General features: G+C 51.7%; 1 protein-coding gene across 1 annotated transcript in view; it reads left to right on the top strand.

The window, feature by feature from the left end:
- Window positions 1-15760, top strand: part of DNAAF9 (dynein axonemal assembly factor 9) — a 186789-nt gene that overhangs the window by 136829 nt on the left and 34200 nt on the right. The window contains 4 exon segments of the mRNA XM_060247199.1: window positions 3618-3764; window positions 9744-9832; window positions 12603-12701; window positions 13959-14076. Coding sequence (XP_060103182.1) covers window positions 3618-3764; window positions 9744-9832; window positions 12603-12701; window positions 13959-14076 — 453 coding nt within the window.

Here is a 15760-nt window from a genome sequence, read left to right as displayed (position 1 = left end):
TTTGCCTGATCCAAGAAGGCTTCTCTTATGTTCTTATGTGACACAGAGTGTTGGACTGGATGGCCACTGGCCTGATCCAACATGGCTGCTCTTATGTTCTTATGTGACACAGAGTGTTGGACTGGATGGGCCATTGCCCTGATCCAACATGGCTTCTCTTATGTTCTCACTGCTAAAGCAGTTGGATGTGCTAATTTGTCCCACATGGGGGAAAAATCTCTCTGTATGTGGGTTTTTTTTAATCATCCCTACTTCTCGGTCTGCAGATAGATCCAGGTGGGCATCCGTGTAGGTCTGAAGCCACAGAGCAAAGTCGTCCGGTAGCACCTTTAAGACCAACAAAGTTTTAGTCAGAACATAAGCTTTCATGGGCAGGCACACTTCTTCAGACGAGGAATGAGGTACAGTGAGCAGAGCTGCATATCGCTGGTAGGCAGCGGTTTAGAATGCAAATTGCCATTGGATTTTAACTTCGTACCGTTTTGCTTTCGAAACCACTGCTTTCCAGCGCTCGCTGTACCTCATTGCCTTGTCCGATGAAGTCTGCACGCCCACGAAAGCTTCCATTCTGAATAAAACTTCATTGGTCTTAACGGCGCTGCTGGACTCCTGCTTTGTTCATTTGACGGACCCGTGATTGACTTTTCTGCTTGAGCACGGTGATAAACAACGCAGAATGGAAGCCCTTATTTCAGCTGAACTTCCCAAAGCTGCAATTCAAAGCGTCTGAGTGTCCCTCCCTTTCGTTACCTTGCTTAGCGAGCTCTCTGGGCCCTGACCTTCCTTGTATTGTTTGGCTGAAGATACCCGACTTCCATAAACCTCTGGCTGTTTATGGGGCCCCAGCGAAGACATCTGAGTGGCTGCCAAGGATTCCGGCACGACGCAAAAAAACCTTGAAAGGATTTTTTTAAATTATTATTTGTTTTGCCAGCTTGCCAAGATGCCGAGGGGAGCTAAAAATAGCGTGCGCATAGGAGAGGGAGGTAGGGATTGTTGCGGGGGGGTGGGGGGACGTCCGTAGCCTAGCAATAATACAGGAAGAGATAAGAACTAAGTGAATAAGTACACCAGGCTGCCCAACTCTGTAACTTGCTTATCTTTCCCACCCCCGTAACTGTTTCCCTTGATAACCCAGAAAAATGGGCTGTTGTGGAACCGGCAGGATTCTTTGGTTGCCTTTCTTGTTATGCGCTTGGATTGAGTCTGAAGTCTCAGTTTGTCGCCAGAGGGAGTAGAGATGGCCATCGGTATAGATAGCTTTAGGAGGGATGAGACAGATTCATGGAGAAGTCCCGTCAGTGGCTACTAGCCGTGGTGGCAAAAGGGAACCTTCACGTTCAGTAGCACTAAACCTCTGTATCCTACAACCAGGAGGCAGCATCAGGGGAAGGCCTCAGCCTCTAGCTCCTGTTGTCAGCCCTCCAGAGGTTCTGGTTGGCTGCTGGATGAGACAGGATGCTGGACTAGATGGACCCCTGGTCTGATCCAGCAGGGCTCTTCTTGTGTTCTAATGAAGGCCTTGGCCTCTCTGCCCTGTTGTTGGCTCTGCAGAGGAACTGGTTGACCACTGGGTGAGACAGGAGGCTGGACTGGATGGACCCTCGCTGGTCTGATCCAGCAGGGCTCTTCTTGTGTCCTAATGAAGGCCTTGGCCTCTCTGCCCTGTTGTTGGCTCTCCAGAGGAACTGGTTGACCACTGAGTGAGACAGGATGCTCGACTAGATGGACCCCTGGTCTGATCCAGCAGGGCTCTTCTTGTGTCCTAATGAAGTCCTTGGCCTCTCTGCCCTGTTGTTGGCTCTCCAGAGGAACTGGTTGACCACTGAGTGAGACAGGATGCTGGACTAGATGGACCCCTGGTCTGATCCAGCAGGGCTCTTCTTGTGTTCTAATGAAGGCCTTGGCCTCTCTGCCCTGTTGCTGGCCCATCCAGTCCAACACTCTGTGTCTCATAAGAACATAAGAGAAGCCATGTTGGATTCCATGAGTTAATCACCCTTTGGGTGAAGAAGGACTTCCTTTTATCCGTTTTAACCCGACTGCTCAGCAATTTCATTGAATGCTCACAAGTTCTCATGTTGTGAGAAAAAGAGAAAAGGATTTCTTCCTCTACCTTCTCTATCCCATGCATAATCTTGTAAACCTCTATCATGTCCCCCCTCAGTCGTCGTTTCTCCAAGCTAAAGAGCCCCAAGCGTTTTAACCTTAACATAAGAACATCAGAAAAGCCCTGTTGGATCAGGCCAATGGCCCATCCAGTCCAACACTCTGTGTCACATAAGAACATAAGAGAGGACATGATGGATCAGGCCAATGGCCCATCCAGTCCAACACTCTGTATCACATAAGAACATAAGAGAAGCCATGTTGGATCAGGCCAATGGCCCATCCAGTCCAACACTCTGTGTCACATAAGAACATAAGAGAAGCCCTGTTGGATCAGGCCAATGGCCCATCCAGTCCAACACTCTGTGTCACATAAGAACACAAAGAAGCCCTGTTGGATCAGGCCAATGGCCCATCCAGTCCAACACTCTGTGTCACATAAGAACAGAGAAGTCATGTTGGATCAGGCCAATGGCCCATCCAGTCCAACACTCTGTGTCACATAAGAACATAAGAGAAGCCATGTTGGATCAGGCCAATGGCCCATCCAGTCCAACACTCTGTGTCACATAAGAACATAAGAGAAGCCATGTTGGATCAGGCCAGTGGCCCATCCAGTCCAACACTCTGTGTCGCACAGTGGCCAAAAAATTTATATATGTATATATACACAATCATATATATACACACTGTGGCTAAGAGCTCCATATTTCTATCTAATCCCCTTTTGAAGCTGGCTATGCTTGTAGCTGCTACCCACTCCTGTGGCAGTGAATTCCCCAGCACCCTTTTTCATAGGGAAAGTGTTCCAACCTTGTAATCGTTCTAGTTGCCCTTTTCTGCGCTTTTTCCAAAGCTATAATATCTTTTACTTTACTTTATTCGATTTATATCCCGCCGTACCCCACCGAGGTGGGCTCAGGGCGGCTTACAACAATAAAAGCTAACAAAGGTCGATTTAAATACAATTAAAATTATACAATAAAATACATAAAAGCCTAAAAATACATAAAACTCACATCGATATACACTATACTACTATTCCTTAAATCAGTCCTTCAAATTTCCAATATTCAGTAATCTGATGTTTAAGATTTAATATTCAGGCATTCTGCTCACATTTTCTGAGGTGCAGTGACCAAAATTGTACGCAGTACTCCAAATATACCCTGCCCGTGCCTTGGCCCTTTTATGCTTTCCTCTCAGGTCTCACCCCTCTCTTGGCCAGTTTCCCTCCAAAACCTTGCTGCCCAATCAGAGAGACAAAAGAGATCCTGGGAGACGTAGGCTTTCTGTGGTAACTCCTAGGCAGGCTTCTCTGGAGCCTATAGGCCTCACTAGGCCCAGGATCACGAGAAGGTCTTTTTGGGAATGGTCAGAAGCTTTTGTAGAAGGGGACATTCATAAAGTTTGCCAATAGAGGATATGGGGGCCGGAGGCCCTTGTGGCCTAGCTTCTCAGGGCTGCCGCAGCCGTAATGAAAAGCTCTGTCCTTTCCTGCTCCCCAGGACTCCACCAGCGTTGCTGCCGCCCTCTTCATCGGCTACAAGGACTCCCTCCTCCCTCACCTGCCGATCCAGCTGCACACTCCCAGCAACTCTCTGACGATCGCCCTTTTCCCCAGATCGAAGCTTTACAAAGCTTTCTACTCACAGGTAATGCCAACAGGTTGGTCTTCCTTGAAACGAAATGGCTTTGCTTCTCCCCGCAGCGGTGAACCAAAGTGGCACTCCTCTCCTCCGTCATGGCCTCACAACGACTTTGCGAGGCAGCCCAGGCTGTGAGCGGGTGACTGGCCCAGGGTTCTCCCAGTAAGCTTCTGTGGAGGAATGAGGATTGTAACCTGGGTGTCCCTGAGCTCAGAGGGCATGGCCACGAATTTTCGGCCTCAGGAGGTGGTGCCAGGCACAGAATGCCAGGGGGTGAGGAGAGGCATAACTAGTAGCACTGCGATCAGCTACACCACATCTACACAACAGCCGGTTTGATGTAGTGGTTAAGTGCGCGGACTCTTCTCTGGGAGAACCGGGATTGATTCCCCCACTCCTCCACTTGCAGCTGCTGGAGTGGCCTTGGGTCATCCAGAGCTCTCGTACGAGTTGTCCTTGAAAGGGCCGCTTCTGGGAGAGGTCTCTCAAGGCTGACCCAAGGCCTCTCAAAACTGACCCAAGGCCACCTACCACACCTACTGGTGAGAGCCAGTTTGGTGTAGTGGTTAAGTGTGCGGACTTTTATCTGGGAGAACCGGGTTTGAGTCCCCACTCCTCCACTTGCAGCTGCTGGAATAACCTTGGGTCAGCCATAGCTCTCACAGGAGTTGTCCTTGAAAGGGCAGCTGCTATGAGAGCCCTCTCAGCCCCACCCACCTCACAGGTTGTCTGTCGTGGGGGGAGAAGATATAGGAGATTGTAAACTGCTCTGAGTCTCTGATTCAGAGAGAAGGGCAGGGTATAAATCTGCAATTCTTCTTCTTGTGATCCCTGGGCTTATAGACACCTGTCTGGCTTCGACAAGGGCCAGGGCTTTTTGGTACTGGCCCCTACCTGGTTGAATGAGCTCTCATTGGAGATCCGGGCCCTGTAGGACCTACCGAAGTTCCGCAGGGCTTGTAAGAGGGAGCTCTTCCACCAAGCTTTTACTTGATCCAGTGGGCAACCTATGAAGCCGTCCCTCTCCCCTGTGATGTGGGTGGGGCTGAGAGGGCCCTCACAACGGCTGCCCTTTCAAGGACAACTGCTGCCAGAGCTATGGCTGACCCAAGGCCATTCCAGCAGCTGCAAGTGGAGGAGTGGGGAATCAAACCCGGTTCTCCCAGATAAGAGTCCACACATTTACCACTACACCAAACTGGCTCTCGGGACAGAAGGGACAAGGCTTATAAATTTAACACAGTGTAAGCAAAGAAAGATTTTGTACAGACGTAGATAGGCCAAGGGCAGTGGATCGTATTTCTGCATAAGATTTAGATCAGAGGCATCAGACGTGCGGCCAAAGGGCCGGATCAGGCCCCTGGGGGGCTTCTAGACCCTCAAGCAACCCACTGTCATCTGCTTCCAGCTCTCTCTCTCGCTTCCTTCTGCATCACAGCTAGCCTTGCCAGGCTTGCTCAATCGCACAGGAGCTACAGAGCAAAGCTTCTGTTTTCTCCATTGGCTGACCAGCACATGGAGCAGCTTCTGTGCAAAAACTCGCAATGCCCAGCCATTTCATGTTTTCCCCTGAGTCTTAGGCTCAAAGCATTGACCATGAGATTTCTGTAACGAACGTCAATAAATCAGAAGTAGGTTTTCAACTTACACACACACACGAATTGTGTTTGTCTGTTTCCTTTGTGAACTTTATAGCTCCACTACTTTGCATTATAGTTTGACTCTGCCTGACAGGGTCTCATTTCTGTCGGATCCGGCCCTCGTAACGAATGAGCTCGACGCCCCTGATTTGGATCTTGTTGCCTGTCTTGTTTGGTTTCTTAGGTCTGCAAAGAATGATGAGAATCTCTCCCCCCCCCCCCCCCACACACACACACTGCATGTGCAATTCAGATAATGAAAAAAAGGTCAAACCACATCACAACACCCTGTGTGAGAGAGTGGTCTGTATGGGACACGTTTCAATCTGGACTATCCTCAACTGGCGTCCAATCACATCAAAGTTAGCTTCTGTAATAGGGGTTGTGCATTTTCCAGGATAGCCCAGGCTAGCCCGATCTCTTCAGATCTCGGAAGCTGAGGAGTGTCAGCCCTGGTTAAGACTTGGATGGGAAACCACCAAGGAAGTCCACGGTTAATCACCCCTGCATGTTTCTCACCTTGAAAACTCACTGGGCTTACCTTGACAGCAAAAGAGGGGGGGGGGCTGCAAGGTGGGTGACTTACCGGCAGGGACAGTTGTCATTGGCAGAATGACGTCGCCAATGATGCACAGACACCGCTCCTTATGAACCCAAAGTGACGTCAGGGTGTCGCCTAAATAACATTTGGAGCAGAGGTCCCTCAGTGGCTCTTAGCCACAAGATACAGATGGAACTCTCTGTCTGGGGCAAGCGATGCTCTGTATTCTTGGTGCTTGGGGTGTAGAGTAGGAGGGCTACTGGAGTTCTGGCTCTGCTGGTGGACCTCCTGGTGGCATTTGGGTTTTTTTGGCCACTGTGTGACAGAGTGTTGGACTGGATGGGCCACTGGCCTGATCCAGCGTGGCTTTGCTTATGTTCTTATGTCTGGGGCAGTGATGCTCTGTATTCTTGCTGCTTTGGGGGGGACACAGTGGAAGGGCTTCTAGCCCACCGGTGGACCTCTTGACGGCACTTGGGTTTTTTGACCACTGTGTGACACAATGTTGGACTGGATGGGCCATTTGCCTGATCCAACATGGCTTCTCTGATGTTCTTATGTGACACAGTGTTGGATTGGATGGGCCATTGGCCTGATCCAACATGGCTTCTCTTATGTAACACAGAGTGTTGGACCGGATGGGCCACTGGCCTGATCCAACAGGGCTTCTCTTATGTGATGCAGAGTGTTGGACTGGATGGGCCACTGGCCTGATCCAACATGGTTTCTCTTATGTTCTTATGTGACAAAGAGTGTTGGACTGGATGGGCCACTGGCCTGATCCAACATGGCTTCTCTTATGTTCTTATGAGATGCAGAGCGTTGGACTGGATGGGCCACTGGCCTGATCCAATATGGCTTCTCTTATGTTCTTATGTGATGCAGAGTGTTGGACTGGATGGGCCATTGGCCTGATCCAACATGGCTTCTCTTATGTTCTTATGTGACAAAGAGTGTTGGACTGGATGGGCCACTGGCCTGATCCAACATGGCTTCTCTTATGTTCTTATGAGATGCAGAGCGTTGGACTGGATGGGCCATTGGCCTGATCCAATATGGCTTCTCTTATGTTCTTATGTGATGCAGAGTGTTGGACTGGATGGGCCATTGGCCTGATCCAAAATGGCTTCTCTTATGTTCTTATGTGACACAGAGTGTTGGACTGGATGGGCCACTGGCCTGATCCAACATGGCTTCTCTTATGTTCTTATGTTCACCTGGAATCCTTTAGCATTTGGGCAGAACACTTTGGGTAGACCATAAGAATTTTGTCCAAACTCCACCATCTTCCAGCAACACGCTGATGTGACTTCTCAGAGCAATGGACGTGATGTTAGCATATTGGGATGCTGTTGACATCCCCTCCTCCCCATTTCCTGCCATTCCCCCTTGCCATCCAAGAGAGAGTGAGGGAGCCTCCAATGGCGGTGGGGGGGGGGGGCGGGCTGGTGAACCTATTCTCTACGGCCACATTCATTCGCCACATAGAGCCAGCGTCACCTCCAAGCCTCCTGCCTCCCCTGCCCTGTCCTCAGTGAGCATGCCAAAGGAATCCTGGCTCCCAACCAGCTCTGATGACCCGTGACTCGCTAACGATGTTGAATGCAAGGCCCGAAGGCAGCCAAAGCCCTGCATGACTCAAGTATTTGGCTTCAGACAAGCAGACCAGCAGATTTGCAATTAATTCCCCCCAGTGCCTTGTAAAATGTCATATGAAAAATAAAACATACCGCAGTGACTTCAGTTTTCCATTTCCCTTGGTCCATGAATGATGGGCCTTTGTTCTATTCAGGAAAATGCAGGAACTCTTAAACAGTGTGAGAGCCAGTTTGGTGTACTGGTGAAGTGCGCGGACTCTTATCTGGGAGAACCGGGTTTGATTCCCCATTCCTCCACTTGCACCTGCTGGAATGGCCTTGGGTCAGCCATAGCTCTGGCAGAGGTTGTCCTTGAAAGGGCAGCTGCTGTGAGAGCCCTCTTCAGCCCCACCCAACTCACAGGATGACTGTTGTGGGGGAGGAAGACATAGGAGAGTGTAAGCCGCTCTGAGTCTGATTCAGAGAGAAGGGCAGGGTATAAATCTGTGGTCGTCTTCTTCTGTTTGGTGTAGTGGTTAAGTGCGCGGACTCTTATCTGGAAGAACCGGGTTTGATTCCCCACTCCTCCACTTGCACCTGCTAGCATGGCCTTGGGTCAGCCATAGCTCTCTTATCTGGGAGAACCGGGTTAGATTCCCCACTCCTCCACTTGCACCTGCTAGCATGGCCTTGGGTCAGCCATAGCTCTCTTATCTGGGAGAACCGGGTTGGATTCCCCACTCCCCCACTTGCAGCTGCTGGAATGGCCTTGGGTCAGCCACAGCTCTCTTATCTGGGAGAGCCGGGTTGGATTCCCCACTCCTCCACTTGCAGCTGCTGGAATGGCCTTGGGTCAGCCAGAGCTCTCTTATCTGGGAGAACCGGGTTTGATTCCCCACTCCTCCACTCGCAGCTGCTGGAATGGCCTTGGGTCAGCCAGAGCTCTCTTATCTGGGAGAACCAGGTTGGATTCCCCACTCCTCCACTTGCAGCTGCTGGAATGGCCTTGGGTCAGCCAGAGCTCTCTTGTCTGGGAGAACCGGGTTTGATTCCCCACTCCTCCACTTGCACCTGCTGGAATGGCCTTGGGAGATTGTGAGCCGGTCTGAGACTCTTCGGAGTGGAGGGTGGGATATAAATCCAATATCTTCATCTACCTCACAGGGTGTCTGTTGTGGGGGAGGAAGGGAAAGGAGATTGTGAGCCGCTCTGAGACTCTTCGGAGTGGAGGGCGGGATATAAATCCAATATCTTCATCTACCTCACAGAGGCACTGTGTCTGCTCAGAGCTTTAGAAGAAGAAGAAGAATTGCAAATTTATACCCTGCCCTTCTCTCTGAATCAGAGACTCAGAGCGGCTTACAAGCTCCTATATCTTCTCCCCCCACAACAGACACCTGTGATGTAGGTGGGGCTTAGAGGGCTCTAGAAGAAGAAGAAGACTGCAAATTCATACCCCGTCCTTCTCTCTGAATCAGAGACTCAGAGCGGCTTACAATCTCCTATATCTCCTTCCCCCGCAACAGTCACCCTGGGAGATGGGTGGGGCTGAGAGGACTCTCACAGCAGCTGCCCTTTCAAGGACAACCTCTGCCAGAGCTATAGCTGACCCAAGGCCATTCCAGCAGGTGCAAGTGGAGGAGTGGGGAATCCAACCCGGTTCTCCCAGATAAGAGTCCGTGCACCTCACCACTACACCAAACTGGCGCTCTGTGTGTTTGTGAGTGTGTGTTCAGGTGACTGATGGCACAGCAAAATCAACACAAAGCCACTACTTAAGAAACAAACTAATTTCCACCAGTAGCAACCCTGCTGGGATTTGCCGTTCTGAAGAGGAGCGATAGAAGTACTGTTGATTATGGGTAGAGGAGCTTAATTGCGTTAACACCGAGTTGAAAGTGGGTCATTTTTTGTCATTAAATAAACTGATGCCTTCGGAGTGCTGTGTGTGTGTGTGTGTCTCTCCCGTCCGCCTGTAGTGCTCGGATTTATTATCAGGGCCGGCATCTGGCCCCGACCGTTCCGGAAAGACATCTTCCGCAGTCTTCAAAGGGCTTTCTTGGAGAGAGTTTTTAATTAAAGGCTGTAATAAGTAGCACCCGGAGAATCTGGTCGGTGGCGGTCGCAGTGATTCACCTTCTCGATCTGATGCCACCTCCGAATCCCATTAAAGTCATTCAGCGCCAAGACTGAATTGTGTCATTTGAATGTAATTCTCTTGTTGTAGGTTTTCTCTGTCTGGCAACCACGGGGGAACTCGGGGACCTCTCTGAAGATGACGCAAGACGATTGCCTGTCTGCAGACCTGGAGCGATTGTGAGTTGAGCCTGCCCGCCCGCCCCCCCCCAGGGAAATGCGTGATCTTTTGCACATACAGTGGGGGGGGGGCACGGCTGGCCCTAGACTGCCTGGCACCTTAGGCAAGGCTAATTTCTGGTGCCCCCCCTCCACACTAATAATGTCACTGAGTCACATGGGGGCACTCCATTCGGCGCCCCAGAAATCCAGCGCCCTAGCCAGCGACCTAGTTTGCCTAGTGGCAGGGCAAGCCCTAGTGGGGGGCGGTCCTTTTGATGTTTTGTTCTAAATTAAGTCTGTAGTGACCGATACTTATCATACAGTGTATGTTTTGGGGGAGTTTTGATTTCCCCGTGTGGAGAAACGGCATCTTAGTTAATGGCGGTGCTTGGTTGGGAGGAAACATGAAACTGCTAGGCAGGCTTTGGGGCCTAACCGTCCCTTCACTCCCCCCCCCTCCCTTCCGGAGTTAAACCATCAACTCTAGGGGGAAAGCCTCCTAGAGGGGCAGGAGGTTCTTTTGTTTTATTGGAGAGAGGCGGGAAAAGTTCAGTTCTCGGCTGGCCCTCAAGGAGAGAGGTGGTCAGTCTGTGTGCTCCTGACTGTGGGAGAGGCCTTCTCCAGAGGGAGGGGACTCCAGGCAGTCAGACCAAGTAATTCATCCACAAGGCAGGGCAAGTTTAGACCAGGGACGGGAGGATGCGTTTAAATCCACCTTTTATTTGTCATTCTGGTTGCCGTTCGGGTGCTGGGCTAAACTTTTACATGCAACTGCTTTTGTTTTTCTTTTCTTTTCTTTTTCTCTTCTAATTAAATATTTTTACTGTTTTGAATGCTGGCAGTCAAACTTTGTACTGCATAGATCCCCAACCGCTTTAGACCACGCTTTATGAAGGGGGCCCCGGGGAAAGGGAAAAGGCCTGGGGTTGGATAAGGTGCCAATCCTCCAGGGGTTCTCCGAAGAAGTGCTGTGGCCTCTGTGATACCCAAGTACAGGGTGGCAGAGGACCTTGAGGCCTGGCCTCAGAGCTGGAGAGGGGGATTGGGAGTCCTGTTCCTCTCAATCCGAACCTCTAGACTGAGCAGATGGTGGCAGCGAGCCCAAGGGGCCGGAGGAGAAGTAGCTCCCTCCAAAAAGGGGAACGGGGTCTGGTAGGCAAACCAGGGCCATTCCGTCACACCCCGTTTCTTCCCTTCCCCACAATCCACTGCATTCAGTTTCTTGCAGAAATAGCCATGGCTGTCCGTCATACGGGTTCTCCAACCTAGCGACCGACGGCTAGGGTTGCCAGCTCTGGATTTTTTGAGGGTGGAGCCTGGTGACAGGAGGGAGGGACTTCCGCGGGGTATAGTGCCATAGAGCGCACTTCCCAAAGCAGCCATTTTCTCCAAGAGAAGTGAGCTCTGTCACTTATGGCTCAGATGCTGCTTGCTCTCCTATGAATCATTGCAGCGGCACCCGCGACCGAGTTTTGAATGGAGGGGGAGAGACAGGCTGAGAGAGAGGAGGTTTGTTCTGCCTAGATCTGGGGTCCCCGATGTGGTGCCCATGGTCTCCTGGGTGCCCACCAACTCTTTTCCTGGTGGGTGGGGCCAGGCATGACTCTTGCCCAGCAGGACTTCTGATTGGCCAGTGGAGATCTGATTGGATGGGCAGGTTTAAATGACATTGATTCAGCGGCAGCATCCACCGCGTGGTGGTTGCTTTCGTTCTCTCTCTCTCTCCTCCCTCATTCTTTAGCACTGAATTTACCCACCCACCCCTTCTCTCGCTCACTTGGGCTCCCTCTGTGTTCGTGGCTCCGCCTTCTGCTGCAGCCATTTTGTCGTCGGTTCCACTTCCCGTGACAGCCATTTTGTGGTTCTGGCCACCACCTTGTGTTAGAATACCAGATGGGCCCAGAGGCTCAAAAGGGCTGGGGGGGGGGGCTCTGACCTCAGTAGACTATAATTTTGTTTTTCAAATATATTTGTATTGAATTTAGGTATAGGGAAGGGGAACAGGAAGGAAAAGGGAAATTGGGAGTCATACATCATCATCATCAAAGATATCAAAGTTGAAGAGAGACAGTTTGGTGTAGTGGTGAAGTGTGCGGACTCTTATCTGGGAGAACCGGGTTGGATTCCCCACTCCTCCACTTGCACCTGCTGGAATGGCCTTGGGTCAGCCAGCCTGGTGTAGAGAGACAGTTTGGTATAGTGGTTAAGTGCGTGGACTCTTATCTGGGAGAACCGGGTTTGATTCCCCACTCCTCCATTTGCAGCTGCTGGAATGGCCTTGGGTCAGCCAGAGCTCTCACAGAGCTGTCCTTGAAAGGGCAGCTTCTGTGAGAGCCCTCTCAGCCCCACCCACCTCCCAGGGTGTCTGTTGTGGGGGGAGAGAGATAAAGAAGATTGTGAGCCACTCTGAGATTCAAGATGGAGGGCGGAATATAAATCCAGTGTTGTCATCGTCCTCTTCTGCAGCGCCACAAAACGTTTTAAATCGTATTTTATTGGTTTTTAAATTGTGTTATAGAACTGACGGTTATCCTGCCCTGAGTCCGCTTGCGGAGAGGGTGGGATAGAAATTTAATGTAATCAATCAATTGTAGCTCAGTAAACTATGATTGTGAAAGGGGGAGGGTTATTGTGACACTCGGCAGTGCAGCTTGGGGCTGAATTTAGGGGTGGGAATACATTGGGTAAGTAGTAATTTTATCATCTGCAGTAATAGAGGTTGATTCTGACCAAGCACTAGTGCGTTCCTAAACCCGAAGACTCATTGGCACGCGTGTCGTCGTTTCAGACATTCTCACATGCAGAAACTCTTTAGCCTCTCCTCCTGTCCGGCTGGGGAAAGATGGAGCCACCTACGAGTATCTACGAGTCTCCCAGATCTGGACAGGTAAGGCTTTGGAAAGGCAAGCCAGAGGGCCAGATGCATCGGAACACCAGCCGAAATGGGAAGCTTCCCCGTTTTCGCTCGATTACCGTATTTTTCGCACCATAAGACACACTCCCCCCCCCCAAAAAAAAGTGGGGGGGAAAGTGTGTGCGTCTTATGGAGCGAAGGTACTGGTACCTACCTTCCGGGGGGGCGATCCGCTGCCTCCGATCCCAGCGCTTCCTCCGTGCCTGCCTGCCTGGCTCCAGCTCTGACGCATACAGCAAGCGCCAGGATCGCTCCCTCTGCCCTCCGATCCCGGCGCTTGCTGTAAGCGTCAGAGCTGAAGCCAGGCAGGCAGGCATGGAGGAAGCACCCGCCCCCTCTGCAAACCCAGCGCTTTGCGAGCGCCGGCTGTGGAGGGGGCAGCGTGCTTCCTCCGTGCCTGTCTGCCTGGCCCCAGCTCTGATGCTTACAGCAAGCGCCAGGATTGCTCCCTCTGCCCTCCGATCCCGGCGCTTGCTGTAAGCGTCAGAGCTGAAGCCAGGCAGAAAGGCACGGAGGAAGCACGCTGCCCCCTCCACAGCCGGCGCTCGCAAAGCGCTGGGTTTGCAGAGGGGGCGGGTGCTTCCTCCATGCCTGCCTGCCTGGCTTCAGCTCTGACGCTTACAGCAAGCGCCGGGATCGGAGGGCAGAGGGAGCGATCCTGGCGCTTGCTGTATGCGTCAGAGCTGGAGCCAGGCAGGCAGGCACGGAGGAAGCGCTGGGATCGGAGGCAGCGGATCGCCCCCCAGGAGGAAGGTGCGTCCTATCGTCCGGAGCGCCTTATGGTGCGAAAAATACGGGTACATTGAAGCATCTTCCCTGTTTTCCAACTTCTAGCCAGCTCTGCAGGCTGGATCCACCCCCTTTTCCTTTCTCTAGGATGGTGGACGGGGCGGTGATTGATGGGGAGTTGCACCCAACCGCGGCCCTTCTCCTGTGGGGTGGGCGTTTCTCATGCTTGTCGTGGGCCGTCTGTCCAACCGCTGCTTCGAGAGGCCATGACATGGAGAGTTTGGCCTGCTTTTCCTGCCTTCTCTTTTCCGCGTGTGGCGGGACATCCCCAGGGCCATGGGGGAGTGGGGCCAATGGATAGTGTGAATCACAGGGCTTCCACCTGCCACAAGAGCTGTACGGCAAGTAGAAATCTTGCGCTCGCCTTCTGTGCGCAGCCCCTCTGAAGGAAGCGCTACAATGGCAGCATTGGTGCTAAGTCTTTATTTTTTCCCCGCAAAGGTTTTTACGCCACTTCACAGTGAGCAGCGCGAGCCCCGAGCCGGTGACACGATCCCACCTGCCCTTGCTGCTGCAGCAGCTGGAAGCCGTTCCTGATAACCAGGCAGAGAGTGATAAGGTAAGTCAGTGAAGGCTTGAATGGATTTGGAGAAGTCCCCTTGTGGTGTTAGGGCCACCGGGCCTTGTGCGCTGATCACACACAGTTTGGGGAAGAGCACCCTTGCTGCGTCAGACTAGCCGTCCGTTTAGTCCAGCATCTTCCTGGGTGCTAACTGCTTGCAAGCAATACCAGTAACTGAACTAAAACTCTTCCTCCTCATTGAAGAAGAGGAGGAGGAAGCAAAAGAGGATGATGATATTGAATTTATACCCCGCCCTTAACTCTGAATCTCAGAGTCTCTGAGCAGCTCACAATCTCCTTTTGCCTTCTTCCTCCGCAACAGACACCCTGTGAGGTGGGTGGGGTTGAGAGAGCTCTCCCAGAAGCTGCCCTTTCAAGGACAACTCCTGAGATAGCTCTGGCTGACCCAAGGCCATTCCAGCAGCTGCAAGTGGAGGAGTGGGGAATCCAACCCAGTTCTCCCAGATAAGAGAGCTCTGGCTGACCCAAGGCCATTCCAGCAAGTGCAAGTGGAGGAGTGAGGAATCCAACCTGGTTCTCCCAGATAAGAGAGCTCTGGCAGACCCAAGGCCATTCCAGCAGTTGCAAGTGGAGGAGTGGGGAATCCAACCCAGTTCTCCCAGATAAGAGAGCTCTGGCTGACCCAAGGCCATTGTTTCATTCAGGTCCAGTTCAAAAGGGTGACAAATGAGTTGTTTGTATAAATCTATCTGTTTTTTTGTATTTTTTCTCTTTTTCTTTATAGAGCTGTATGCTAAGTTGGACCAAATAAAAGATTTAAACCATAAAGAAAAGAAAAAAAAAAGAGAGAGCTCTGGCTGACCCAAGGCCATTCCAGCAGCTGCAAGTGGAGGGGTGGGGAATCCAACCCTGTTCTCCCAGATAAGAGAGCTCTGGCTGACCCAAGGCCATTCCAGCAGGTGCAAGTGGAGGAGTGGGGAATCCAACCCGCTTCTCCCAGATAAGAGAGCTATGGCTGACCCAAGGCCATTCCAGCAGTTGCAAGTGGAGGAGTGGGGAATCCAACCCAGTTCTCCCAGATAAGAGTCCGCACACTTAACCACTGTGTGAGGAGACAAGATGCTGGACTAGATGGACCCTCGCTGGTCTGATCCAGCCAGGCCGCTGTTCCCCAAACTGTGCGCGATCGGAGGCAACAATCTGTTGGCAAAGTTCAGATGTGCTTGTGACTGACTGCCTTCGGCGATCTCCTCACCTTCTCATCTGATAGCCAATGCTGCTCGTCAAAATGAGCTCGAAAGATGTAATTGTCTTGGAAACGGCTTGTAGCTGCGATGGGTTTCCAAAATCGGGGGGGATTTGAGAGGCTGGGGTTTTGTTGTTTTCTGCATCGACAAAGACCTTGCAATAGATTATGCAGGGTTGTTGTTTTTTTTAAAAGTTTAGTTAAGCATGCACGTCTTTCTTGAGGGGAGGGCATCGATCTTGGGATTCCGTGCTCACGGGGAGGGGGAACGGGACACAGCGCGGACGGAACCGAGGTTTTAATCTTCTTTCCGCAAGAGCAGCAGTTCTGCAAGCCTCTGTCTTCAGGGGACCCTTCCTCAGTCAGTGGAAGAGCCTCTGCGGGGCACGCAGATGGTCCCAGGCAGGGCTTTGGTTTTTTTGGTAGCAGGACCCCCTTTGCATATTAGGCTCCACAATCTCTGATGCACTGGCT

Source organism: Heteronotia binoei, chromosome 9, assembly GCF_032191835.1.
Source record: "Heteronotia binoei isolate CCM8104 ecotype False Entrance Well chromosome 9, APGP_CSIRO_Hbin_v1, whole genome shotgun sequence".
NCBI lineage: Eukaryota > Metazoa > Chordata > Lepidosauria > Squamata > Gekkonidae > Heteronotia > Heteronotia binoei.
Note: the sequence above shows the minus strand (reverse complement) of the source record. Positions and strands in the feature narration are given on the sequence as shown.